Source organism: Mustela nivalis, assembly GCF_964662115.1.
Source record: "Mustela nivalis genome assembly, chromosome: 18".
NCBI lineage: Eukaryota > Metazoa > Chordata > Mammalia > Carnivora > Mustelidae > Mustela > Mustela nivalis.
The window spans coordinates 15944329-15969733 of NC_139037.1; the positions used below are offsets into that span (position 1 = coordinate 15944329).

A 25405-nucleotide genomic window follows, 5' to 3' on the forward strand; every position below is an offset into this window, starting at 1 on the left:
TTGAGAAATTAGAATCTTCATACACTGCTAATTAGAAATGAAAAATAGTGCAGTTTTAGAAAAGTCTGGCAGTTCCTCATAAAGTTACAAAGAGGGGTGCCTGGGTGGCTCAGTAGGTTAAGTGTCTGCCTTTAGCTCAGGTCATGATTCAAGAGTCCCAGAACGGAGGCCCTCACTGGACTCCCTGCTCAGCAGGGAGTCCGCTTTTCTGCCCTTCCCTTGGCTCATGCGTGCTCTCTTTCTCTCTGGGCTCTGCACAACAGGGAGCCTGCTTCCTCCTCTCTCTCTCTGCCCGCCTCTGCCTACTTGTGATCTCTGTCTGCCGAATAAATAAATAAAAATCTTAAAAAAAATAAAAGCTCACTGTTATATAAAATAGAGGTCAAAGAAAACCTCAAAACAACTTAGAGAGATAAAATATTGCACCCATGAAACAAGAACAGAATGCAATTTTAAAGGAAGGCAGGCAGGCAAGTAAGTTGGCTGGTTGGTGGACTCAGAGAATAACAATCTGCTCTTAGAAAGGACAGTCCTCATAGCAGAAACCAAGCTGATAAAGCGAGGAAATACACTAAAAAGTGACCTGAAAGACAAAGAAGATGGTAAATAGGTAAAAAATGACTTTTTTAAAACAGTCGTTTTGTTCAAAATGTCCAAAGTCTAGGACACCCAGGTGGTTCAGTCGGTTGAGCACCCAACTCTTGGTTTCAGGTCATGATCTCAGAGTGGTGAGATCGAGCCCTGCCTCAGGCTCCATGCTCAGCACAGAGTCTACTTTGGATTCTCTCCCTCTGCCCCTTCCACTTGTGCGCGCTCCCTCTCTAAAACAAATAAATCTTTAAAGTGTCCAATGTCCATCTTATAGCAAGTCGCAGAAATAAAAGAGAAAAAAAAAGAGAAATCATCAAAGAAATGTCACAGAAGATTTTTCTTAAGCTGAAGAATACACAGTTCTAAACAGAAAGAACCCAACTGAGTGCCCCAAACGATGAAAAAAAAAAATTTCTATTGCACAATGTCATGAAATTTCAGAACACAAGAACAAAGGGTATACAAGCTTCCAGTCACATTTACAAACAAGAAAAATCAGAATGGCATCAGACTTCTCAGAAGTAACACCAAAGGTGAAAAGACAATGCAATGCTTTCAAATTTGAGATAAAATGATTTTTTTTTAACTTTTCAATCTATAATTCTACAACCAAAAAACCATCAGTCAAGTAGGATTGGAAAACCATGGTTTGTAAGGTCTCACAGAAACTCCTCCCTATGCTGCTTTTGTCAGGAAGCTACTGAAAGATGTGTTCCAGGGGAATAAAGGAAAAAGATGGAGAACAGTGGGGATTCACGTGGGAGAGACAAAAGCAATTACAAGGTTAACAGTGAAAAATCCCAAGGCATTACAGTCCGGATTAGAGAATTTATAGGAAATGTCACCTCTAGAGGAAAGAAAGAAAATGGAAGAAAGAGATTACATGATGCATCCGAGTGCACTGAAAAAAGTGGCACTTTTAGCTCTATCGCAGTATTTGATGCAGGATAAGTGACAGGAACACAGAAAACTATGCAAATGAAAAAATCAGGAAATATGGAACTAGCAACAAGTTATATGATAGGAAATGCAATCCTAACATACTACGTGGCTCAGCTGTGAATATTTATAACAGCATAAACAACTTAATCAAAACTTGTGATGTGGGAATAATCACAAGGTGGAGGTACAAGTGTGTAGAACTCTGTATTTGTGGAGACTGGCCCGAAACAGGGCTAAATCCTCACCTTCAATAGTTAAAAGACAGTAGATAAAACTGACAGGCTAAGAGAGCAGGATAAAACTGTCATTCAGGAATGCAGAAGTTGGAATGTCTTGCTGGCTCAGTCGGAAGGTAGAGCATGTGACTCGATCTCAGTCATGAGTTCAAGCCCTATGTTGGGTGTGGAGCCTACTTTGAAAGGAAAAAAAGGGAGGGGGGCACCTGGGTGGCTCAGTTAGCTAAGTGACTGCCTTCAGCTCAGGTCATGGTCCTGGAGTTTCAGAATCAGAGTCCCGCATTGGGCTCCCTGCTCAGTGGGGAGTCTGCTTTTCCCTCTGACCCTCCCCGCTTCTCATGCTTTCTCTCTCAAACAAACAAATAAAATCGGAAAAAAATAATAAAAGAAAAGAAACGCACAAGTCAATACTAGAAGAAAACTAAGAGTTGAAAGTCACTGACTACACATATCAGAATCAAGAACAAAGAGAGGCGAAGCCAGGAACTGTTGTTGCGTTCTCAGTCTTATAAGGCTCTTTGGCTCTTTAAACTATGTGCATGTATTATTTTAGTCACAAATAAAATTTACATTCAGAAAAGAAAAAGGTTCCTCTTCAAATCAGGTCATAGGATGATGTCCTTATTTAATTTTAATAAGAACATTCCATCCTACATTCAATTAGAGTAGGGGGTTGAATTGTGGCACCCAAAAACATATGTCTGAATCTGTGGATGTGGAAGGAACCTTGTGAATGTGACCTTATTTTGCAACAGGGTCTGTGCAGAGGCAATTAAGTTAAAGGTCTGGAGATGAGATCACCTTGAATTTAGAGTGGGCACAGTATCTGTACAGGAGACAGAGAGGAGACACACACAGGGGAGGAAGCCATGTGAAGGCCGAGCAGGGATTGGAGTCCTATGATTCCAAACCAACAAATGCCTTGAGCCACTAAGAGAGGCAAAGAAAGAATTCCCCTCGATCCCACCAATACCACCCCACCCACCCCCCACCCCACCACCCCCAGAGGCTCTGTCGATACTGATACTGTCACCTTGACTGCAGACTTCAGGCCTCCAGAACATTGTTTTAAACCATCACGTTGGTCAGGTTTACAGTAATGCATTAAACAGATGAGGAAGGGGCGCCTGGGTGGCTGAGTGGGTTAAAGCCTCTGCCTTTGGCTCAGGTCATGATCTTAGGGTCCTGGGATCGAGCCCCCCATTGGGCTCTCTGCTCAGCAGGGGGGCCTGCTTCCTCTTCTCTCTCTGCCTGCCTCTCTGCCTACTTGTGATCTCTGTCTGTCAAATAAATAAAAAAATAAAATCTTAAAAAAAAACAACAACAGATGAGGAAGAGGAAACTAATACAATTAGCAGCAAAGGCTTTAGAAGACCCAGATTTCAAATGACATCAGGCTGAAACTCAAAGTCCCCTTCCCATTACACATTCTTTGGAGGCCCAACTCCCAGGCCCGCAGTAACTTCCGAAAAGAAAGCAGCCCAGCAGTCACAGGAGATGTGGTCATGCTTAAACTGTGCTTCATAGTTGTGATTCCAGATACAAAAGGTGGCTAGGACAGGTTGATTCTTGAAACCAGGGGACTAAAATGGCCAAGGAATCCCTGACATTCACCTTTGTATTTCCAGGGCCTGGCAGCCCGCTGTCTGACTGTGCCTCTTCTGGACCCTTATTCCAACCTGCGCGGTCCAGAGCCAGGGTCAGTCTTTCAATAATGCTGATAGGCCCCACTCTGTGCCAGGCCCTGAAAATACAATGGGGAATGTCAGGGGGTCCCTGACATCTGGGACCTCAGATCTCTTACTTTGAGGGACCCCCATTAAAGAAATCTTCAAAGGGCTTTTGGCACAAGAAAGCAACCATGCATAAATTTTAGCAAGGGATAGCTCTTGCAGTATCTAGAGCACCTGATGCTTTTTCTCACCCAACTGCAGGAGAACCTTTCAGACCAGTCAATTTTTAGAGGCAAATAGGTCTGGTCACTCACAAGCCTTTGTGTGATAGTGGACAAGTTACTCACCCTCCCTAAAGCTCAATTCTTCATCTGTGAAATGAACCTAAGAATATTACTTACCTTCTAAGATTACTGTAGGGATTAAATGAGCCCAATCAAGGAAAGCGGCTGGCACACAGTAAGTGCTCTTCAATATTAACTAAAATACAAGCTAAAACAGTTCTTGAAGCTCAAAGTCTAGGCTCTGCAATTCCTCAAATTCTTCACTCAGCTTTGAGTCAAGAAACCACTGAACACTGATCTCAAGATGAAAGGACCTGTGAAGCACATGGACCAAAGAAGGGCAAAAACTATTCACCGACATCAAGGTTTTAATTAGGCAGTTGTAGAAACAGGCAGAGCTTCTTATAATTACAGATCTACTCTATATCCACTTTTTAAAAAATGTGAAGAGAAGGGTCTGTTCAAAAATTTCTCCTTTCCTTCATACTCTCCTGCTTTCCCAGCTCTTTCTTTCTTTCCCAACACTAATTCTTCTTGCTTGGCCTCTTTTCTCTGGCCAGCATTGAGTTACCTTCCATTTTCCAAAGCCCCACATTGAAAAACAATCAAACACAACTAAACTTTGCCAAATGACATCGGTAAAAGGCCAAGCACATAAAAACAGAGAGGGAGGGACAGGGAAGGTCATATCTTTGGAAGTACAGTGGAATTATAGGCTAATAATAAAAGAGAATAGAAAGCAGATCGCACAACAAAACAGGAAGCAAAAGGCATGGGTGACACAGAGGAAGCGGACCTGCCCTAGGTCAGGACTGCCAAGCCTTAGTGTTTGGTATTTTCCTAGAAGTAGTTATTAACACTTGACTTAAATCACTGAGTGTTTGTTTACAACCTTGTGGGGAGAAGCAGAGGCCTGCAACTTTCTAAAAAAGATTCAACTGGTTCGTTTTTAAGGGAAACATGAACTTCCCTTTTGTTCCTAACTCTCGGAAATTCCAGAATCTATAAGAGCCCATGGTGACTCAAAATCATTCAAAAGCAGCTCACTGATTTGCTTCCAGTGGGAGATTATGTTCATGTATCCACCGCCAAGTATCTCACTAAGGAAGGCAAGAGCTCTGCACTCAAAGATCAAGACTCAACTCCCAGTTCTTCCATGACCGAGCTACATGACCTCACGTACATCACTTCGCCTCAGTGAGGTTCTGTTTGTTTTAAATCTGTAAAACAACAGAATACCTGACAAACAAAATGCATCCGATACATGTCAGGTAAGACCAATAATTAAACATTAGAAACTCACTATCCATCCTGTGTCTTTCCCACGGCTCTTGGAGGTCTCTAAATTCAATTCCCTGCCCTAGCCTTGCTCCTCTGTACTCCTTCTCCACACAGCAACCAGACCGAGCCTGTTAAAAGGCAGGGTGACCGTGTCCAAGCCACTGCTTAAGACTTTCCAATGAACCCAATCACTGACTAAAACCCATACCCTTAAAATGGGTTGCAAGGCCCGCCATGACGTGCCCATCACTCCCCTTGCCCCCAACATCTCTTTGACCTCAATCTCCTCCTCTCCCTTGCTCATACTCCTCCAGCCACCGGAGCCCCCTAGCTGGCCCATAAACCTGCTAGGGGTGCGCCTACTTAGGGCTACTGAACTTGCTGTCCCCTCTGCCTGGACCACAATGTCCCCACTTCCATGGCTCCTCCCCTCACCTCCTTCAGGTCATTACTCAACAGTCACCTTCCCAGGAAGGCATCTCTAAAGACCCTATGCAAAACTGCAGCCGCAGCCAACACTCCACATCCCACTTCCCCCCTTTATTACAATAAAACATGCACTTTACTTGGTTATTTTGTTTATTGTTCCTTTCCACTAAAATTTAAGATCCACAAGGGCAAGAGTTTTTCCTTTTCTTGGGTACTATATTCCCAGTGTTTAGAACAGGACTGTCCAATATAATCTTTAATTTTCTAGGAAACACATTTTAAAAAGTAGAAAGATACAGGTGAAATTAATTTCAATTATACTGCATTTATCCCAATAAACTTAAAATGTTATCGTGTGTCGCATAAGTTGGTATTATATTAATATTATGCTTCTTACAACAGTCAAAACAAATCAATGACATATTTTTTTTTTCAAGCTGACTCTTCAAACTCCAGTGTATTTTATACTCCATTGCAGATCTCCAGTACTCAACCATACTGGACAGTGCAACTCCAAGAGTAGGCACTTACATACTCACTGAATGAAAGAATGTTCTCCCAGGAAGAGGCACCATAGGTGCCTCTTGGAATTTTTTAAACTTCAATTACATTCCATATTCATAATTTTTGGTATACTTTATTTTTCCTTAAAATGTCATTCTTTCTGTACTTGAAAAAATACTTTAAAATAATACTTTATAGGGGGGTCTGGGTGGCTCAGTGGGTTAAAGCCTCTGCCTTCAGCTCAGGGCATGATTCCAGGGTCCTGGGATCAAGCCTCGCATCGGGCTCTCTGCTCAGCAGGGAGCCTGCTTCCCCCTCTCTCTCTCTGCCTACTTGTGATCTCTCTGTGTGTCAAATAAGTAAATAAATAAATCTTTTTAAAAAAATACTTTATACTCCTTCTGTAAATGGTAGAGAATGAGTCTGTTGCCTGGGTTTGAGTCCCTGCTCAGTCACTAGCTCTAGAATCTAAAGCAAGAACATCAATAAGCCTTAGCTTCCTCATCTGTGGAATTGGGACAGTCCTGAACTTCACAGGATCATGGTCCCGAGATGTTGGTAAGAGCTCTTTGTAACCAAGGAAGTCATCATTAGGTAAAAGGGATTAAGAAGCCAACCCAAGCCTTATTCCTATGCCCATCATCTTCATATGGACCAATAGCACAGAAAATGGTCTGATAAGAGAAAAGCTAGGTCTTGGGTTCAAATCCCTTGTCCTTCACTTACAGCTGTGCGACCTCTAGAAAGTCATTTATTCACCAAACATTTACCAAGTGCCCACAATATCCAGCCACTAGGGTAGGAGCCAAATGCAATATGAACCCTACCCTTGAAGGATGTGCAGTCTAGCAGGAACAAAGAGACCAGTAAAAAAGAAAGCAATAAACTGCTAAAAAAAAAAAAAACCAACAACAAAACAACAACAACAACAACAAAACAAGTCTCTCTCCCTTAGGGCTGTTTGTTCATTCCAAAGTATGAATAATACCTTCCCAACCTAACTCAAAGGCTGCGAAAGAAAATAATTTTTAAATGTCAAAGACTCCAAGAACTTTAACTCATAACATGTCAGCAAAGTCATTTTTTTTTCCTACGGGTAATCCAAAACGACTCCGGCTCCTGTGAAAGTCCAGCTGGAACATTCACTCTAGTTATACCACATCTTTGTGGCACATTCATTTCACTTCTGCGAATTTTAGTAAACATGAAGAGGGTAAGCAGCTTTTACACAGGTGTTTAATATCAAAATCATGATTAAGGTCACAATAAAAGAAACACAAAAGAGACCGTTCAGTCACCCTACCTAGTTACACTTTATCAAGATAAGCAGTCACATGATAAGTGAAACTGAATAATTTAAATCGAAGAAAGAATAAAAGTCATAAAGCACTACAAATACTCTGCCCAAGATTTCTGCAGTCACTGTTGCTGAGGTAATGCTGGGCTAGGTCGTGGTCAATAATTTAGGCTAAAAGCCATTTTACGGTCAGAGCAAAGTGCCCTCACTCTTTTTTTTAAGGCTCGAAGTTGATGAGATCTGGGAAAATCTAAAAGAAAGATGATCTGAAGGGCTAGGTTCCCAAGAAGTGGAACCCTACCCAACCAGGACTAAGTGGGTGTGACGAAAGCAAAATGATCCAGATTCTGTGATCCTTCCTGAAGTTTAAAAACTGAATGGGACCAAAATCAAAGCCTCGGGTAACAACCATTTCCAAAGAGAAAGGAAGAAAGAGACTCTCAGCTGGGGTTCACACAGCATCTTCTTCCTGATTTCTCCTTTCCCTCCACTTCAAACACTCAAGCGCACGGTTCCAGCTCAGTCCCAAGTCGCCCCTTCCTCCAGACCCGAACCCTCCACAAAGGTCACGCCTCTCCATCCCTAGGACCTAAGCTCCTTTCCCTCTTCCGGCAGGACCCGCTGGCCTCCGCACCCCCGGCTGTCTCCGCGCCCACCTCCAAGCACCCCCGCGCGCGGCCCGCCGCACGCCCACCCCGCTCGGGCGGGAGCCGGGACACCCCTCCTCGGAGGCCGGAACCGCCGAGCCAGGCCCCTCCCACAGGAAGCCGCCGCCCCCCGGCGCCCGGGCCGCACCGCCCCGGCCCACCCCGCGCCGTCCCCCGCCCCCCCGCCCGCCCCGCGCCCCCGGCCCGCCCGCCCGCTCGCCGCACCCCCCGCGCCCGTCGCGCCGGCGCTCGCTACCTGCCGCGGCCACAGAAGCGGCGCCCAACTCCGCTCCCACTTCCGCCTTCCACCGCCCGCACTCGGGCCGGGTCACGTGACCGCCCGCGGTCACCTGACCCGGAAGAGGCCGGCCGTACTTTCAGGTGTGGGCAACCTAGGCCTGGTTTGGGCGCCTTTGGCCGGGAGTCGGCCTTCTTGTCCTTTGTGTATGTCAAAATAGAAGGGGTTCCCACTCACCAGATGGTCCTGGAGTAAGCAAATACGTTGAAGGCTCACTGTCTGCCAGGAGCTTCGTTCACTCCGTCAACCCCCGAGGCGGGTCTATCATTAGCCCCATTTTACAGGTGAGAGGAGGCCAATCAAGTCAGCAAGTATTTATTGAGCTACTAAGGGTTACCCCGTAAGTACGGACGCCTAGTTAAATTTGAATTTCGAATAATTATGCAATATGTAGACGTGCCCCAAATACTGCATGAGAGTATTATACTATAAATACTCCCATGATAGACAGATAGAAAAAAAAAAGTATTTGCTGTTTAGCTAAAAATTGGGGCATTCTGTAATTTTATTTGATATATCTGGCAACCCTATGCCTAGTAGGTACCACGCACTGTACTAGGCTCTAGAAACACAAAAGTGGCAGTTTATGGAGCATCTGTTTTTTGTGACATAAAGCTAAGATAGGAAAGATTCAAAACCCCCGGTTGGGTCCATAAAATGCCCCACCACACCAAACTAACCCCCATTCCCTTAATTTACAAAACAGAATTTTATTAATTATAAAGAACATTTTAAATCAACATTCTGTACTAGTTGTATGGACCTTAAGCTTTGACAAGTTGAATGAAGACTCAGTTTTTTCATTCTTAATCACCATTAACTAAAATTAATACTAATCACTTAATTAGCCTTAAGCACTGCGAATTAATTATCGTTATTTTTGGGTTTTCAAATTTAGATGGATCCTATTATGCATGCAAATTAAATTGGTTGAGCACTGCTACTTTTCCTATTCCCATTCCAAATCCAGGAGATGGTATTTCATGGAAATACAGGCCTCTTTAATACCTTAAACTCTATATTAATTTCCTCTTATAAAACTATTAAAACTTCTCTAGTTCCACTGAAGGAAGTTTTTCTTATTCCAGAGGGATTAGGAAAGAATTCCTTGATTTGGAAGCATTTAAGTAGATGTTTACCAAAAGAAAGAAATGATTAGGCAGGGGTCCGTGGGTGGCTCAGTCGGTTAAGCGTCTCTTCACTTTAAGTCATGATCCCAGCATTCTGAGGTAAGCCCCTGCATGGAGCCCCACATTGGGCTCCCTTCTCTATGGGGAGCCTGTTTCTCTCCCTCTGCCTGCCACTCCCCTTGCTTGTGCACTCTCTCTCCCTGTCTCTCTGTCAAATAAAGTATTTTTAAAAAAGAAAAAGAACTAAGCAAACATGCTCACAATTGTGTGTGTATTAAAGGAGTAAAACCTAAAGTGTATATGGTCACCTATGGGGCCCTACATGATCCCTCCCCACATCTTATCTCCAGTTACTCTTTTTGGACTTGATTTTCCCTTTGCCTGGAAAGCTCTTTCCCCAAAGTCAGATGGCTGACTCCCTCATCTCTCATCCAATGTTTGCTCGACTGTCCACAGTAAAGCCTTTCCTGATCAGCCTGCTTAATTATTGCAGCCCATTTCTTTGACAAGTTGTTCCTGCTTAATATTTTTATTAAATATAAAAATATATTATACCTCCTACCAGCCCCTGTTCCTGCTTAATATTTTTCCTCCATATTTCCTCCACACTTAATCACTACCTTACTTACAAATGAATGTATGCATGTGTGTGTGTGTGTGTGTGTGTAATCTGTTTCCCACCAGAAGAATTATAAGGACAGGAGCCATATCCCCAAAGCCATAGTCCTAAAGCAGTGCCTGGCTCACAGGAGGTCTCTTTAAGTAAACTGGTGAATGAATAGATTTCATCAACATTTATTGAGCACTGAACACATTGCTGTAGATCCCACAGTATAGAAGACGTTTTTCAAAGACACACCAAAATATATGAAATACGTTTTCATAAAAGTGTCCCCTCAAAGTTAAAAGGTAAATTGAAATGCTCATTTGAGGAAAAATATCCCTCTCCCCCCACCACCCCACTTGAAGAAGACACACAACTGGGGCCCCTGGGTGGCTCATCAGTTAAGTAGTTGCCTTCAGCTCAGGTCATGATCCCAGGGTCCTGGGATCAAGTCACATCGGGCTCCCTGCTCAGCAGGGAGTTTGCTTCCCCCTCTATCCCTCCTCCTCCTCATGTTTTCTCTCTCATTCTCACTCTCAAATAAATAAAATCTTTTTTTTAAATGCACAATTAATTACAATGCAAAACAAATAATAACTGCTCATTGAGCAAAAGAACTAAAATGTCTTAAGTTTGATAAGAAAAAAAGTACAGGGGCACCTGGGTGGCTCATTGGATTAAAGTCTCTGCCTTCGGGCTCAGGTCATGATCCCAGGGTCCTGGGATCGAGTGCCGCATCGGGCTCTCTGCTCAGCGGGGAGTCTGCTTCTCCCTCTCTCTCTGCCTACCTCTCTGCCTACTTGTGATCTCTCTGTCCAATAAATAAAATCTTTTTTAAAAAAATATTTTTAAAAAAAAGAAAGAAAAGTACAAATCTGTCCTTGGGGAAAAATCTGATTTGAGTAATCAGAGACTGGTTTACAGAAGGGACCACTGAACTGCTTCGGGAGACTAAGTAGTGACTGGCCAACACAATGTCCCTGAAGAAGAAAAACCAAGGGCAAAGACAGAGACAAAAAGTTTGGGACACTCCCAAAAATGTTCAAAGGAGTTCTAGGGATACTTATTGATTCCTTGTAGTGTTTCTTCTGCATCAACTATTCCCTTCCCCTAGCCCACTGTTAAGTGCATAGTTCCACAGCCTCCTCATGTTCCAGTCCTGGAAATGAATTCAGATCTTCACTGGCCCACAAGTAAGACCTTTCTCTTTTATTTTTTAAAAGATTTTTATTTATTCATTTGAGAGAGAGAGGAAGAGAGAGAGAGCACAAGCAGGGAGCAGGAGTGCAGGGGCTGAGGGAGAAAGGCTTTCTGCTGAACAGGGAGCCTGAAGCAAGGCTCAATCCCAGGACCCTGAGATCATGACCTGAGCCACCCAAGTTCACGTTAAAAAAAAAAAAAAAAAAAACCACCAGGGCTTCACATGTAAAACTTGACATTATCTCCAAAATGAGTCATACATTGAGTCCTTCTACATGTTTTTCAAAGTGTTAATTTAATGTAAACTAATTAAAGTGACCATAATTTTTGTAATAGTGTGTTAGATTTCTTTACTTTTGAAAACCCATAAACTTCAAAAAATTGAAGGGTTTCAGGTCTTACTTCATCTGTGAGAGATCCTGTTCCCAGATGTCCTCAGCTACCACACATACTATCTTCAATTTCCTGAACACTACTTGGACTTTCATACCTCGGTGCTTCTGCCTTACTTGTCCTTCAAGATCTAGCTCCAAAGCCACAAACTCATTTTGTTGTATCACCCAACCCATGATGGTATAAATTAGCTCCTGATACATATTTGTGGAGTAAATTAAATTCCTTCTAAGGCTTTAGGGAACTTGGAGACTAATGTTAGAAAGAAACAAAAAAGCAATTAAAATACTGCTTTAAAAAGTGACAAAAGATACACAGTGTCAAGAGACCTTCTATATTAATACATATTCTCAGTCATCACTGGAAAACGAATGCCTCAAAGCCTGATCTTCTTTGTCATGATTCCCCTAAATCTGTGGTTCTTGAGTGTGTCCTCAGCTCAGCTCAGCAGCAGCACATAAAACTTATTAGAAATGCAAATTCTCAGACACTGCCCGGATCTACAAATCAGAATGTGAGGATGAAGCCTAGCCATCCATTTTTGGTTTCGTTTTTGTTCCTAAGATTTTATTTTTAAGTAACCTCTACACCCAGTGTGGGGCTCCAGCTCGGGACTCCAGGATAAAGAGTTGCTTGCTCCATAGACTGAGTCAGCCAGGCACCCGTATTACCCATCTGTTTTTACAAGCTCTCCAGATGACTCTGACGCACCCTCCAGTTTGAGAACCACTGATCTAGATCATTCTTCTTCATTACAGGGATTACAGAATTATTACTGCCAATTTTAATAAACCTATTATGGAGTCCAGTTCCCACATCCTCCTCCCTTTTTAGGCAACAGGAGCAATCAATTAAAGAAGGAGAGAAAAGAATACCAATGTTGAGTGGATTATATATTCTAGGCATGAGATTAAGATGAGTAAACGGGATGCATGTAGAGGAGTCAGAGGCACCCCAAATATTTCAGAAGTTGCATCAAGGAGAGTACTGGTTGCAAACGAAGGTAAAGAGGTGGGGGGGCACCTGCGTGGCTCAATCAGTTAAGTGGTCCAGCTCTTTGTTTCAGTTCAGGTCATGATCTCAGGTTTGTGGGATTGAGCCTGGTGTGGGGCTCCACAATCACTGGAGAGTTTGGGATTCTCTCTCTCCCTCTCCCTCTGCCCCTCACCCCAACCCATGCTCTTTTCCTCTCTCAAATAAATAAAATCTTTTTTTAAAAAATGAACGTGGGAATTAAGATGACTCAGATTCTTACCTTGAGTGCCTTTGTTGGAAATGCCACTAGTAAAAAATAAGAACTCTAATGAGTGAAAAAAAGTTTAAGCAGGTTAAGAGATAATTACATCAATTTCAACCTTCCCCTTGAGTGAAGATGTCTAAAATTTTTATTTATTTTTTATTAATTTATTTTTAAAGATTTTATTTATATATTTGGGAGAGAAAGCACAAGCTGGGAGAGTGGCAGGCCGAGGAAGAGGGAGAAGCAAGTTCCCAGCAGAGCAAGGAGCCAGACTCTGGACTCTAGAACCCTGGGATCACAACCTGAGCCAAAGGCAGATGCTTAACTGGCTGAAGCACCAAGGCACCCCAAGATGTCTAAAAATTTTAGATAGATGTTTCCAGGAAGCTAAATTGGGAGATAAATAGGGATCGGACCTAAAGATTTGGGAGACATTCCTACAATGTAATAAGTGAAGCCTTGAAGATAGATAGTATTGCTGAAGGAGAGAACTTAGAAGGACAAAGGGGCCAAAACATTTCTGTGGAGGGTGCTCTGTGTGCAAGGCAGAATAAAATCCAGTGAAGGAGTGTGGGAAGCCATCAGAGAGGCAGGGGGACCAGGATCCTTAAGTATTACCAAAGTCAAGAGAGGAGAGACAGTCCATAAAGAGGAGTTGGTCAGCAGTGTCAAATTTTGCAAGGAAACAAAGCTGGAAAATAAAAACCAAAAAATTTTGATATGATCCACTAGAACATTAGAAACCGCTTTCCAGGGGTACCTGGGTGTCTCAGTTGTTAAGTATCTGCCTTCTGCTCAGGTCATGATCCCAGGGTCATGTGATAGAGCCCCACATCCCGCTCCCTGCTCAGTGGGAAGCCTGCTTCTTCCTCTCCCGCTCCCCCTGCTTATGTTCCCTCTCTTACTGTGTCTCTCTGTCAAATAAATATATAAAAATTTAAAAAACAAATCTTTAAAAAAAAGAAAAGAAAAAAGAAAGAAACAGCTTTCCATTTCCACCATGCTATTTCAGGCAGGGCAGGTAAGACAGGAGTCATTGAAGAGAATAAATAGTAAGAAAAGTTGAGACAGATGTTTAGAGAAAGAAAGGAGATTTGGGCAACTGTTCAAAGAGCTGCCTAGGGCACTGAAAGGTTTTTGGGGGTAGGATGAATAAATTATAATCAAGCGATAAGATTGAAGACTTGACAAAGGAGGCTTGGAATGAATCAATTACGCTGAAGATGAATGACAGAAAACCCACGTCATCATTTTGCTGAAATTCTCCAGCATGAATTTTGACAGACCAGATCTCATAATTATAGAATCTCAGATTGCAAAAGGAACTTAGAAGTCATCCAATACTCCCTTTCAGTTCCATACCGCAAGGGTTTATTTGCTAGTAAATTACGTGCCTTGCTTAGAGAGTAGGTGAGGATATCAAAGACTCTCAAAATCAAGTGGGGGTACGTAAGCAGCGGTCAACAGAGCATAATGGATAAGAAAGTGGCTCAGGGGTTGGTTTGTCCGTTAATCAATCTATTCTTACCTATCCTCTCCTTTCCTTTTCCCCCTCCCCTCTCGCCCCCTCTCCTTTCTTCCTTCCTTCCTTTTCCTTTTCTTTCTCTCTTTCTCCCTTTTTGTAAGTAGGCTCCACACCCACGACCGTGAGATCGAGAGTTACCCCCAGATGTTAATCTTCGTAAAACCGGATACTAGGCATGTTAGCCGAGACTAGCTGTCCTGAGCAGCTAGCCCTTAGACACAAAACAGTACCTATCTCATCGACTTGTGATCTTAAAATAAACTGTAGTTTCTCTGTATTGACTTGTAATAATAGGACTACATCAGGTTTTACATTGAAAGTAAATAAGGCGCTAAGGGGTGGGCCGCAGGAGCCTACCTCCTACAGTGTCTCCCAAAGTTTGACCTGCCCACACCTGACAGGGCTGCTGGAGACGCCGCGCATGCGCGCGGGTATCCCTGAGCTAGGAAAGGCCTACGCGGCCGCCAGGAGGCGCCGCGGAGTCACAACTGGACCTCCCGGCTCCCAGAGGCCCAGTTCGGAACGTAGGGGTGGAGCCAGTTCTGTGCGCAAGCGCGCTGAGGGTGCGTTCCGTCAAGATGGCGCTCGTGGAGCACGTTGTGGCGGATGCCGGGGCTTTCCTGCGAGACGCGGCTCTGCAGGTAAGGAGGGCTACCGCCAAGAGGAGCAGGGACCGAGCTGGACCGACCCCTGAAGTGTTGCGGGCAGTCGGTCAGTGCATTGCGTGGTATGGATGGGTGTAAGCTGTGTGGGTCTTTCCGCAGGACATCGGGAAGAACATCTATACAATCCGGGATGTCGTGAACGAGATTCGGGATAAGGCCACGCGCAGGCGGCTCGCCGTCCTGCCCTACGAGCTGCGTTTCAAGGAGCCCTTCCCGGAGTACGTGCGGCTGGGTGAGTGCCTCTGCCTCGGTGTCGATGGCGAAGCTGGGTCCCAGGCTACCTGCTCGGGACCGGCTCGGGTGGGAGTGGAGGTCTGGCTGTTTTATCAGCTTTGATTCAGAACCACGATCTAGGAGATCATGGTGGCAGAGGCTCTCTGGGTCAGGAGTCAGCCAGGCCTTGCCAGTTATTAGCTATATACGGGTTACTCACTCTTTCTGAGAAGTAACTAATGGTAATAGGGTTTGGTTGAAGGATAAAATAAGAAGCTTTTAGTACAGTACTTAATACATAGTAAGTGCCCAACAAATTTTAGCTGCTAATACCTGCTTTTTAGGAAATGTGAGTGGTATTGTTATAAAGCAGAGTCGTTACAGAGCAGTCCAATAATTTTGTTTATCATAAACTACAACAGTTATTAACAGAATTAACTTGTAATCCCATTATGGAATCTGAATATCCTATTAATCTGGCTTGTTATACTTAGAATGAAAGAATTTTAGACCAGAGAAGATACCTTCTATTCCAACATAATACCAGATTTAATAAGGAACTCTCATCATTTGCAGACATTATGCTTTTAGTTACTTTCTGTTAACTTTGTTCTGTGTCCCATGGTCTGGACTGAATAAGGATGTCACAGTAAACCTAACTGGCTTGAATTTTAATGATAGGGAGTACAAATGTCTCAACAGTGAGTAGAAAAAGGAAATGAATGAAAATATTAAGAATGTTTTTTGGGGATATTGATCCTGAGTTCTTTTTCATACTTTCACTATGGTTCCCCAAGGTCATATAGCTTTTTGTTTCTAATTTGAGTTGGGGCTCTCTTTACAGTGACTGAGTTTTCAAAGAAAACTGGCGACTATCCCAGCCTCTCTGCCACAGATATTCAAGTGCTGGCACTCACCTATCAGTTAGAAGCAGAATTTGTTGGGGTGTCTCACCTAAAACAAGAACCAGAAAAGGTAAATCAGGAGGATTATTGGTTTTCCTCCTTTTAACTTTTTTATTCCGGGAACTATCAGATACACGGAGTAGAGGGAATAGTTGGACCCAGTCTCCACATTACTCTGTCTCCACACTTAGCAAGTCATGATCTATCAGGTTCATTTCTACTGACCCCCAGCCCTTAGGATTTTGAACTCAGACATTGTATTTCATTGATATTTCTTGGTCTCTCTCTCAAAAAGCAAAAAAAAAAAAAAAAAAACAAAAAACCACAAAATCATTAAACAGAATTAATAGTAATTCCCTAATACTGTCAAATGTCTACCTAGTGGGCGCCTGGGTGGCTCAGTGGGTTAAGCCGCTGCCTTCGGCTCAGGTCATGATCTTGGGGTCCTGGGATCGAGTCCCGCGTCAGGCTCTCTGCTCGGCGGGGAGCCTGCTTCCCTCTCTCTCTCTGCCTGCCTCTCCATCTACTTGTGATTTCTCTCTGTCAAATAAATAAATAAAATCTTTAAAAAAAAAAAAAAATGTCTACCTAGTATTCACATTTCCCAATTATTTTACAATTTTTTTTTTTAACATTTGTCTGGATCACGATCCCAGTAAGATTCTAATGTTCCATTTAGCAGATGCATCTCAGTATCTGTCTCTTGATCTGCAGGTTTTTAGAAAGGGTTGGTTAAATTTGGAAAATGCAGAAATAGAGTAAAATCAGCTATGTTCAGGGCGCCTGAGTGGCTCAGTGGGTTAAAGCTTCTGCCTTCGGCTCAGGTATGATCCCAGGGTCCTGGGATCGAGTCCCGCGTCAGGCTCTCTGCTCGGCGGGGAGCCTGCTTCCCTCTCTCTCTCTGCCTGCCTCTCCATCTACTTGTGATTTCTCTCTGTCAAATAAATAAATAAAATCTTTAAAAAAAAAAAAAATGTCTACCTAGTATTCACATTTCCCAATTATTTTACAATTTTTTTTTTTAACATTTGTCTGGATCACGATCCCAGTAAGATTCTAATGTTCCATTTAGCAGATGCATCTCAGTATCTGTCTCTTGATCTGCAGGTTTTTAGAAAGGGTTGGTTAAATTTGGAAAATGCAGAAATAGAGTAAAATCAGCTATGTTCAGGGCGCCTGAGTGGCTCAGTGGGTTAAAGCTTCTGCCTTCGGCTCAGGTATGATCCCAGGGTCCTGGGATCGAGCCCCGCATCAGGCTCTCTGCTCGGCGGGGAGCCTGCTTTCTCCTCTCTCTCTGCCTGCCTCTCTGCCTACTTGTGATCTTTGTCTGCCAAATAAATAAATAAAATCTTCAAAAAAAAAAAAAAAAAAGCTGTGTTCTTGCTATTTTTAAACAGAGTTCTTTCCAAAAGCAAGAGAGAACACTATGTGCTTGTCTGGTTTTTTGTTTGTTTGTTTGTTTGTTTAAACTCTTGCCACTTTTAAAATTCTAGGTTCCTATTGTGCTTTCAGGGACTTGCCTGCATTGGTTAGTTCAAGAGATTAATTGATTTGTGGCTGGGTCCTATTGGCTTTTCCCAGGCCAGAAGATTTTATAAGCCAAATAATCATGTAATAATTAATTCAAATAGTGTTAACTAAGAATTGCTTAATATTCTCTGTCTCAAATCATCAGAAGTCTTCTAAACTCATGTGTACTAATTGGGACTGCCTTCACATGTTTTCAACCAGATTTAGAGCCCTCCAGTGCAAAGAGCCTAAAACTGATGGGTAAAACACAGATTTCTGTGTGTCACTGAAATGTTTTAGGGAGATGGGGTAAAGGGAAACATAAAGCCTGAGTCTGAGACTGAGCACAGTGTGACTAGACGCTGGCTATCCATTTGGCATCCGTCAGTTCGTGATTCCTAAAAATAGCCCTTTTCCTACAGCCTTTTGGGCAGAAGTTAGATTTGGGGATTGTTTTGTTTTTTATAAATTCTGTGGGGATCTTGAACTCATGACTGTCAGCTTAAGAATCTCATGCTCTACCCACTGAGCTAGCCAGGTGCCCCAGGAGTTAGATAGTTTCTATCAGAAGCTTTAAAACAGTATATCTTTAAAAAATAATACAGTATCAGGTGACTGGGTGGCTCAGTGGGTTGAGCCTCTGCCTTCGGCTCAGGTCATGATCTCAGGGTCCTGGGATCGAGCCCTGCATCGGGCTCTCTGCTCAGCGAGGAGCTTGCTTTCCCCCTCTCCCTCCACCTGCCTCTCTGCCTACTTGTGATCTCTCTCTCTGTGTAAATAAATAAATAAAATCTTTAAAATAATAATAATAATATAATACATTATAATAATAATACATTATGTTTTGACCCAGCAATTCCACTCTTAGGCATTTATCCCAAGTATATAACTAAAGATACATGTAAGTTTTATAAGTAACGTTGTTCATCCATGCATTCAAAAAAGAACTATTCCAAAGTCGTTATTTGGTAGTTACGGGATCACTGAATAATTATTTTTATGTTTCCCAATTTTTAATAACTGTAGGGAAGATACTTTGTTTTCTGTTGACTTACTCTTCATGCTCAGTTGTCAGACTGTGTATTTCTCTGCTTAGAGCTGTCACTTTTTTCTTTTTTTTTTAAAGGTTAAAGTGAGCTTATCAAGTCAGCACCCAGAAACTCCTCTCCACATTTCTGGTTTCCATCTCCCCTCAAAGGTAATTGCTTAGATAAGCCATGCTCTCCTGCCCTCTTTTGCTATATATTTCCACAAATTGTATGCAGTGAACCACATTTATGTAAACTAATATCCTAGTTTGTCCAGCCCCTGTCAGATCTGACTTGTGTCATCTATCATTCCGAATGTAATCCTCTCAATTTTCAGGTCTTAAAATTAATTTTCTTTTCACCTCAGTCTAAATCCCCACGAGAAACAGTACAACATGGACAGCCAGCTGGTGAGCCTGAGAACCTAGAATTCACTTCCTTCATGTTCTGGAGAAACCCTTTGCCTAATATTGATCATGAACTGCAGGAGCTGCTGGTAAGGCCCTATGTATGATTCCCCGAGGACAGCACGCCAGCTTCTTCCTGCCGTTCCCGTGGGCTGGGACTGTGTGAATTCTGTTGTTTCAGATGGACAGAGATGATGATGTTCCAAGTGAGGAGGATGAGGAAGGAGAGAACGGATTTGAAGAAGGGAAAGACAGGGATAGCGACGATGACGGGGGCGGTTGGATAACTCCCAGCAACATCAAGCAGATACAGCGCGAGTCAGAGCAGTGCGCTGTGCCGAAGGATGTGCGGGTTGGCTGTGTGACTACAGACTTTGCCATGCAGGTGGGTGGATGGGCATCAGCCGGACCTGGGCTCTAGTTCATAACCTTTATAGGAGTATGTACAGCTCTACCCTGTGATGCCTCTTTTCCTGGTTCTAGAAACTTTACCTGTGCTCTTTGATTTTCTGTAGCTTTGGTTGGGAACTAGAAAATCAACATAGTGACAAAGTAGATGTCTTGTGTTAAGTTTCTGTTCTCAGTTAGGTTCTTGGAAAAAGTAGAGGTTTCCAGCTCCTGAAAGAGTGTATTTTTGTGTTTGACAAAATAAATATCTTTGTGTGTGTGTGTGTGTGTGTGTTTAAGCTTTTAAAGGCGACACGGTAAATGTCTTTGTTAAGAGAGATGCTTAGTGAGGGGCCCTGGGCCAAAGACCTGGCCCCTTCAAATACAAGGGGGAAATCTAGGTCTTAGCTCTAGTTTACATGCCTTGAGTGGCCTCCTGATCTTCCTTTCCCTCAGCAAAACCCCCTTATGAACCAAACCAGGCTTTGCGAAGTCTTTTCACTGTAATTGTACAGATGTTAGACTTTGGTTTTGCTGACTTGGGTGGTGCTTTTGCTCATTGGTTGCAGAACGTCCTGCTACAGATGGGGCTGCATGTTCTGGCCGTGAACGGCATGCTGGTCCGAGAGGCCCGGAGCTACATCCTGCGCTGCCACGGCTGTTTCAGGTACGCAGCTGACGATCTACACCCGCGGCCTCTTTGTGGACTGCTTCTCTCCCTGTCCTTGGTGTCAGCTTCCGGAAGGATGGCCTTGTGTGTAGGTTTTCCTCCCCCTTGTCCTTCATATGTACCTAGGTTCTGTCCTCACCAGAGTGCTGAAACCTCTGGGACAGAGGCCACCAGTGACCTCCTCCTGTCTTAGTTTCTTAGTCACAGGATTAAAGGCGTGGATTGTGGAGCAAAGAGCCCTTATCATTTAACCACATGCACTGCAGCATTTATGGATGAAATGATGCCTGGGATTTGCTTTGAAATAATCCACGGATGGGAAGAGCGGGTGAGGGTAGGATGGAACAGGATGGCCATCAATGGATAGTTGTTGAAGCTGTGTGAGGGGCCCTTGGGGGTCCGTTGTGTTCTTTGGTCTACTTTAGATTTTCTATTTAAAAAAAAAAAAAAAAGGTGGAATGGATTTGGATGACACAGGCTCAGATCCAGATTCTGTATCGCAGTAGCTTTACAGAAGTTGGTGAACTCAGATTTTTCTTGCATAAAATCAGAAGGGCTGATTGTCCTAGAAGAGTGTGATATCTAGAACACAGGACGCAGTCCACTCAGGTGAACTGTTAGTTCACAGAGCATGCCCTTCTCTCTGGCTCATAAAGTGGTCTTCATGGGGGGATGGTGGGGTCCCGGAGACCTGCTTGGAACGGACGAGGCTGTACTTCAGCTTTGCCAGGGAAGCATGGCCCTGGGATTTTACGCTGCGGTGGCTGAGAGCCTCTCTGTAGATTCACTCCAGATTTGGTGGCCATCATACAGATCATCTCGTGGAGGAGCAAGATGTCTCCTGGGTCCCTAGTGCTGTTCCACTGAGGGTAAAGTTGTGTAGATGGACCACTGCTCCCCTGCCAGCTTTAAGACAACCAGGCACTCGTGCCCCAGGGGCCCTGCCCTACCATCAGCCTCCACCTTTTTCTCAATCTTCAGTTTGGAAATGTACCAGGCCTAGGACAGTGAAGCTTCATGAAATCCCATTTCCCCCGTTGCCCTTTGTTATAAAACCCCAAGTTCCCCAAATGAACATGCATTCTTAGCAGCCCTAAGAAACATTCTCCATTCTTGTGAGATTAGCCCAGTGACTGAGGCACTTGCGGTTTATTCTTAAAGACTTGCAGGTCAGGAATTCAGCTTCTTGGGAGATTCATCCAGTCGTAGCAGCTTTCCAGTGTTTCCTGCGGCATTCATTAATACATTCTGGGCACTTTTGGAGCTCCCTCCTGGCCCAGCAGCATGGCTGCCATCTCCAGGCAAGGTGCGGAGAGCCGCAGGAATAAGGAGCAATAAGCCCTTTGACTTGAGTCAGGTGCCATTGACAGCACTGATTGTGGAGCCACCTTCCTGGCCTTGTAGCTGCCACTTACTGGCTCCGTGCCTCAGTTTCCCCATCTATAAGATGGACAGAATGCCAGCTCTATAGGACTGTTTTGATGTTAAACTTGTGGAATAATGTCTAACAGTAAGATTTCATTTACTAGTGTAACAACATTTGGCTCAACTTCGAGCTGAATTACGGACTTGCTGCCTGTGTTACTTTGTTCATCTTTGCCCTTGGCACAGCGCAGTGGCGGCTTTTCTCAGCAACACAAGGCTGGGCGGCCATGGTCTGTGACATGTTGGGCCATTCAGTCTCCCCTGTTCCTTGTTGCTTCCTTCTCCTCCTCTGACAACCATGACTCATCTTGTGCTCTGGGGACGGGGTTTGCCCCCCATGACTTCTTTGCCAAAACTTTCCTTTTCTCTCCAGAACCACATCTGATATGAGCCGAGTATTCTGTTCGCATTGTGGAAACAAGACCCTGAAGAAAGTGTCCGTGACCGTTAGTGACGATGGAAGCCTGCACATGCACTTCTCACGCAACCCGAAGGTGCTGAACCCTCGGGGCCTCCGGGTAAGTGGCAGCTCTCCCACTCCCCTCACAGCCGGGCCTGCAACTGGCAGAGCAAGACCTCTTAGCTCCAGGACCAGAATCTGCAGAGAGGACCAGGAGAGGCTTGGCATGGAACTGTCCCTCTGATGCCTTGAACCCATCCTTACCTTGTGGCCCAAGATGGTCTGGCACTCTTCTAGTTCCGTCCCTGCCCTGAGATCAGCCCTTTCTCTGATTCCTATGGACAATGGGGTTTTGAAGCACAGAGCTGAGCACAGGGTAGGCTCCTTGCCCTAGGGGGTCAGAGATGTCTCAACCCATGGTGGATAGAGATTGTATGTGATCATACAAGGAATATTTTCTGTTAGATATCTGTATTTTAAAATGAGTTTGTAAGTTCCATTTCAACCCAACAGAGTTCATGCTAGCCCTCCCTGATACCTTGACACCATTTTCCATAATTACTTATTTGCTCAATCCTAGAACACTTGTTTCAGAGTTACCCACGCCAGTGAAAACGGTACCTGCTTAGTAGAGTTCTGTGTTTGGAGGTAACTCCATTGTTAGCTGAGGGTGTGTAATCACAGCACAAGGAGCAGTGACTGATAAACTCCCCTGATGTCATCTGCCTGCATCCAGAGCCGTCAGGAAGCTTGACATTAACAGGATCGGACGTGTTTAGATAGGTTGCCCGCCTAATGACCTTTCCTTTCTTGTTTGCAGTATTCGCTTCCCACTCCCAAAGGGGGCAAATACGCCATCAACCCCCATCTGACTGAGGACCAGCGCTTCCCTCAGCTGAGACTGTCCCGAAAGGCCAGGCAGAAAACGGACGTGTTTGCCCCTGACTACATAGCTGGGGTATCTCCCTTTGCGGAGAATGACATCTCCAGCCGGTCGGCTACGCTGCAGATCCGAGACACCACCTTGGGAGCAGGGAGAAGGCGGTTAAATCCCAATGCTTCCAGAAAGAAGTTTGTGAAGAAGAGGTGAAGTGCAAGCTCCGCGGGCCGGCGGGATTGCCGCCGTGGCTGCTGAGGCGCGCAGGTACCTCGCTGCCCAGTTGTCAGGTCCAGATCCCTCTGGGTCCAGGCACTGGACCTGGCTTACGCAGCACTGCTTCCTGACTGCCTGGGATGGGTCAGGTTCATGGTGGAACTGGGCCATCCCTTGGCCTGGGAACATCCAGAGAGCTGGGATTCCTGGCATGCTGAGCAGAGTTTGATGAAAACAGAAGGAATGGCGCCATGGAGCACATCCTCAGCATTCAAAGAAAGGAACTTCCAGCTTGTAGTATTTTTCTAATAAATGTGGTTGTGAGCTGCTGTGCCTTTTCATTACGTCACCAAATGTCTAATGCTTAGGTAGTTGGAAGGTAACACTTAAGCTGTATACTCAACTATCAAGCATTTAGATTATATTTTTTACAAAAAAATATACTAGGTCTGTTATAATAAAACAAAAGCAACTATTTTTTCTTTTTTAAAACTTATTCTTGGGGCACCTGGATGGCTCAGTCAGTTAAGTATCTGCGTTCAGCTCAGGTCATGATCCTGGGGTCCTGGGATCCAGCCCCATGGCAAGCTCCTGCATGCTGCTCCCCTTCTTGTGTGTGTGCTTTCTCTTTCTCTGTCAAATAAATAAAGTATTTTTTTAAAAAACAACACACGGGGCGCCTGGGTGGCCTCAGTGGGTTAGGCTGCTGCCTTCAGCTCAGGTCATGATCTCAGGGTCCTGGGATCGAGTCCCACATCGGGCTCTCTGCTCGGTGGGGAGCTTGCTTCCTTCTCTCTCTGCCTGCCTCTCTGTCTACTGTGATCTTTCTGTCAAATAAATAAATAAAATATTTAAAAAAAAAAAAACTTACTCTGGAGCCTTTCATTCATTTAAGAGAGTTCAGTGTAGTGAACTGCTATAGCCTTTCACCTAGTTTCAGTCTTACTTTGCCTTGTTTCCTTTTTCCTTTCTACACCCTTGAGTACGCCAAGAATCTCCTAGGAAAAGGATGTTCTTTTGCATCAATTTAGGAAACTTAACATTGATATATTACCATTAATGAAGTAGAGCAGAACTCAGTTTCTCCAGTTTGTTCCACCATCCTTCCTATTTCTGAACCCTTTTCTTAAAGATTGATGCATTTTAGTGAGAGAGGGGCAGAGGGAGAGTTTCACACAGAGCATGAAGCCTAACATGGGGCTCAGTCCCACTACCCTGAGATCATGACCTGAGCAACCAAGAGTTGGACACAATCCACTGAGCCACCCAGACACCCCTGAACACTTTTAACCTATGCCTTGTGCAGTTGACCTTTTTAAAAAGTATTTTATTTATGAGAGAAAGTACACAAGCAAGGAAAGCTACAGGCAGAGGGAGAAGCAGGCTTCCTGCTGAAGAGATGCTTTATCAGTTGCACCACCCAGGCGCCCCTGCAGTTGACATTTTTAATATTATAACTTTTTTTAAACAAGTCTTTTTTTTTTTTTTAAGGTTTTATTTATTTATTTGACAGAGATCACAAGCAGGCAGAGAGAGGGGGAAGGAGGTTCCCTGCTGAGCAGAGAGCCCAGAAGCCGGGCTCGATTCAAGACCCTGAGATCATGACCTGAGCCGAAGGCCAAGGCTTAACGCACTGAGCCACCCAGGGGCCCCAGTATCACGTTTTTTAAATGTCCCTCCATTTGGGTTTGACAGATTGCATAAGCAATGGTGGTAGGGGGAAACCCTTTGGGCGGGAATGTTCCATGAATGGTAGATATATAGAGTATCATGTTAAATGACGCTAACTTTGGTTACTTGGGATATGAACCTAGTACAAGACTTTTCCCAAGGTCTTTATATATTGATAGTATATATACAAAATACATATATATATACCTAATCTTAAGGAGCTTTTGATGATCTCCTTAATTAGGTTTTTTTCTTGTATAGTTATCTCACCCATTTGGCATATAGTTAGATTGAATTTAAACCAAAAACATTGGGGCACCTGGATGGCTCAGTGGGTTAAAGCCTCTGCCTTTGGCTCAGGTCATGATCCCAGGGTCCTGGGATCAGGTCCCGTATTGGGCTCTGCTCAGCAGGGAGCCTGCTTCCCCCTCTCTCTCTGCCTGCCTCTGCCTACTTGTGATCTCGGTCTGTCAAATAAATAAAATTTAAAAAAAAAAACATTAAGGTTTTTCCCATTTTTTTTTTTAACATAAATAAACACAGTTTTAAAAGTAAAACCCAGGGGCACCTGGGTGGCTCAATGGGTTGAAGACTCTGCCTTTGGCTCAGGTCATGATCCCAGGGTTCTGGGATCAAGCCCCACATGAAGCTCTCTGCTCAGTGGGGAACCTGCTTCCTCCTCTCTCTGCCTGCCTCTCTGCCTACTTGTGATCTCTATCAAATAAATAAATAAAATCTTTAAAAAAAAAAATAAAAGT

At 44.0% G+C, this 25405-nt stretch overlaps 2 protein-coding genes across 3 annotated transcripts in view; one reads left to right on the forward strand and one right to left on the reverse strand.

The window, feature by feature from the left end:
• Nucleotides 1–8242, reverse strand: part of WWP2 (WW domain containing E3 ubiquitin protein ligase 2) — a 147652-nt gene extending 139410 nt beyond the window's left edge. Inside the window, exon 1 of one of the 2 annotated variants that reach the window (XM_082711686.1) lies at nucleotides 8141–8242. The gene's annotated coding sequence lies outside the window, so the exon portion shown is untranslated. Of the gene's footprint in view, nucleotides 1–7893; nucleotides 7987–8140 lie in introns of those variants that run through there. The other variant, XM_082711687.1, reaches the window with a different exon arrangement.
• A 6436-nt stretch (nucleotides 8243–14678) lies between these two features.
• On the forward strand, nucleotides 14679–23302 carry NOB1 (NIN1 (RPN12) binding protein 1 homolog). Its single transcript, XM_082711753.1, has 9 exons — nucleotides 14679–14915; nucleotides 15039–15171; nucleotides 15997–16127; nucleotides 18693–18764; nucleotides 18962–19090; nucleotides 19183–19386; nucleotides 19958–20055; nucleotides 21857–22001; nucleotides 22704–23302. The coding sequence occupies exons 1-9, from the start codon at nucleotides 14853–14855 to the stop codon at nucleotides 22971–22973; spliced, it is 1245 nt and encodes a 414-aa protein (XP_082567879.1). The 5' UTR covers nucleotides 14679–14852; the 3' UTR covers nucleotides 22974–23302.
• The last annotated feature ends 2103 nt before the right edge of the window (nucleotides 23303–25405 follow it).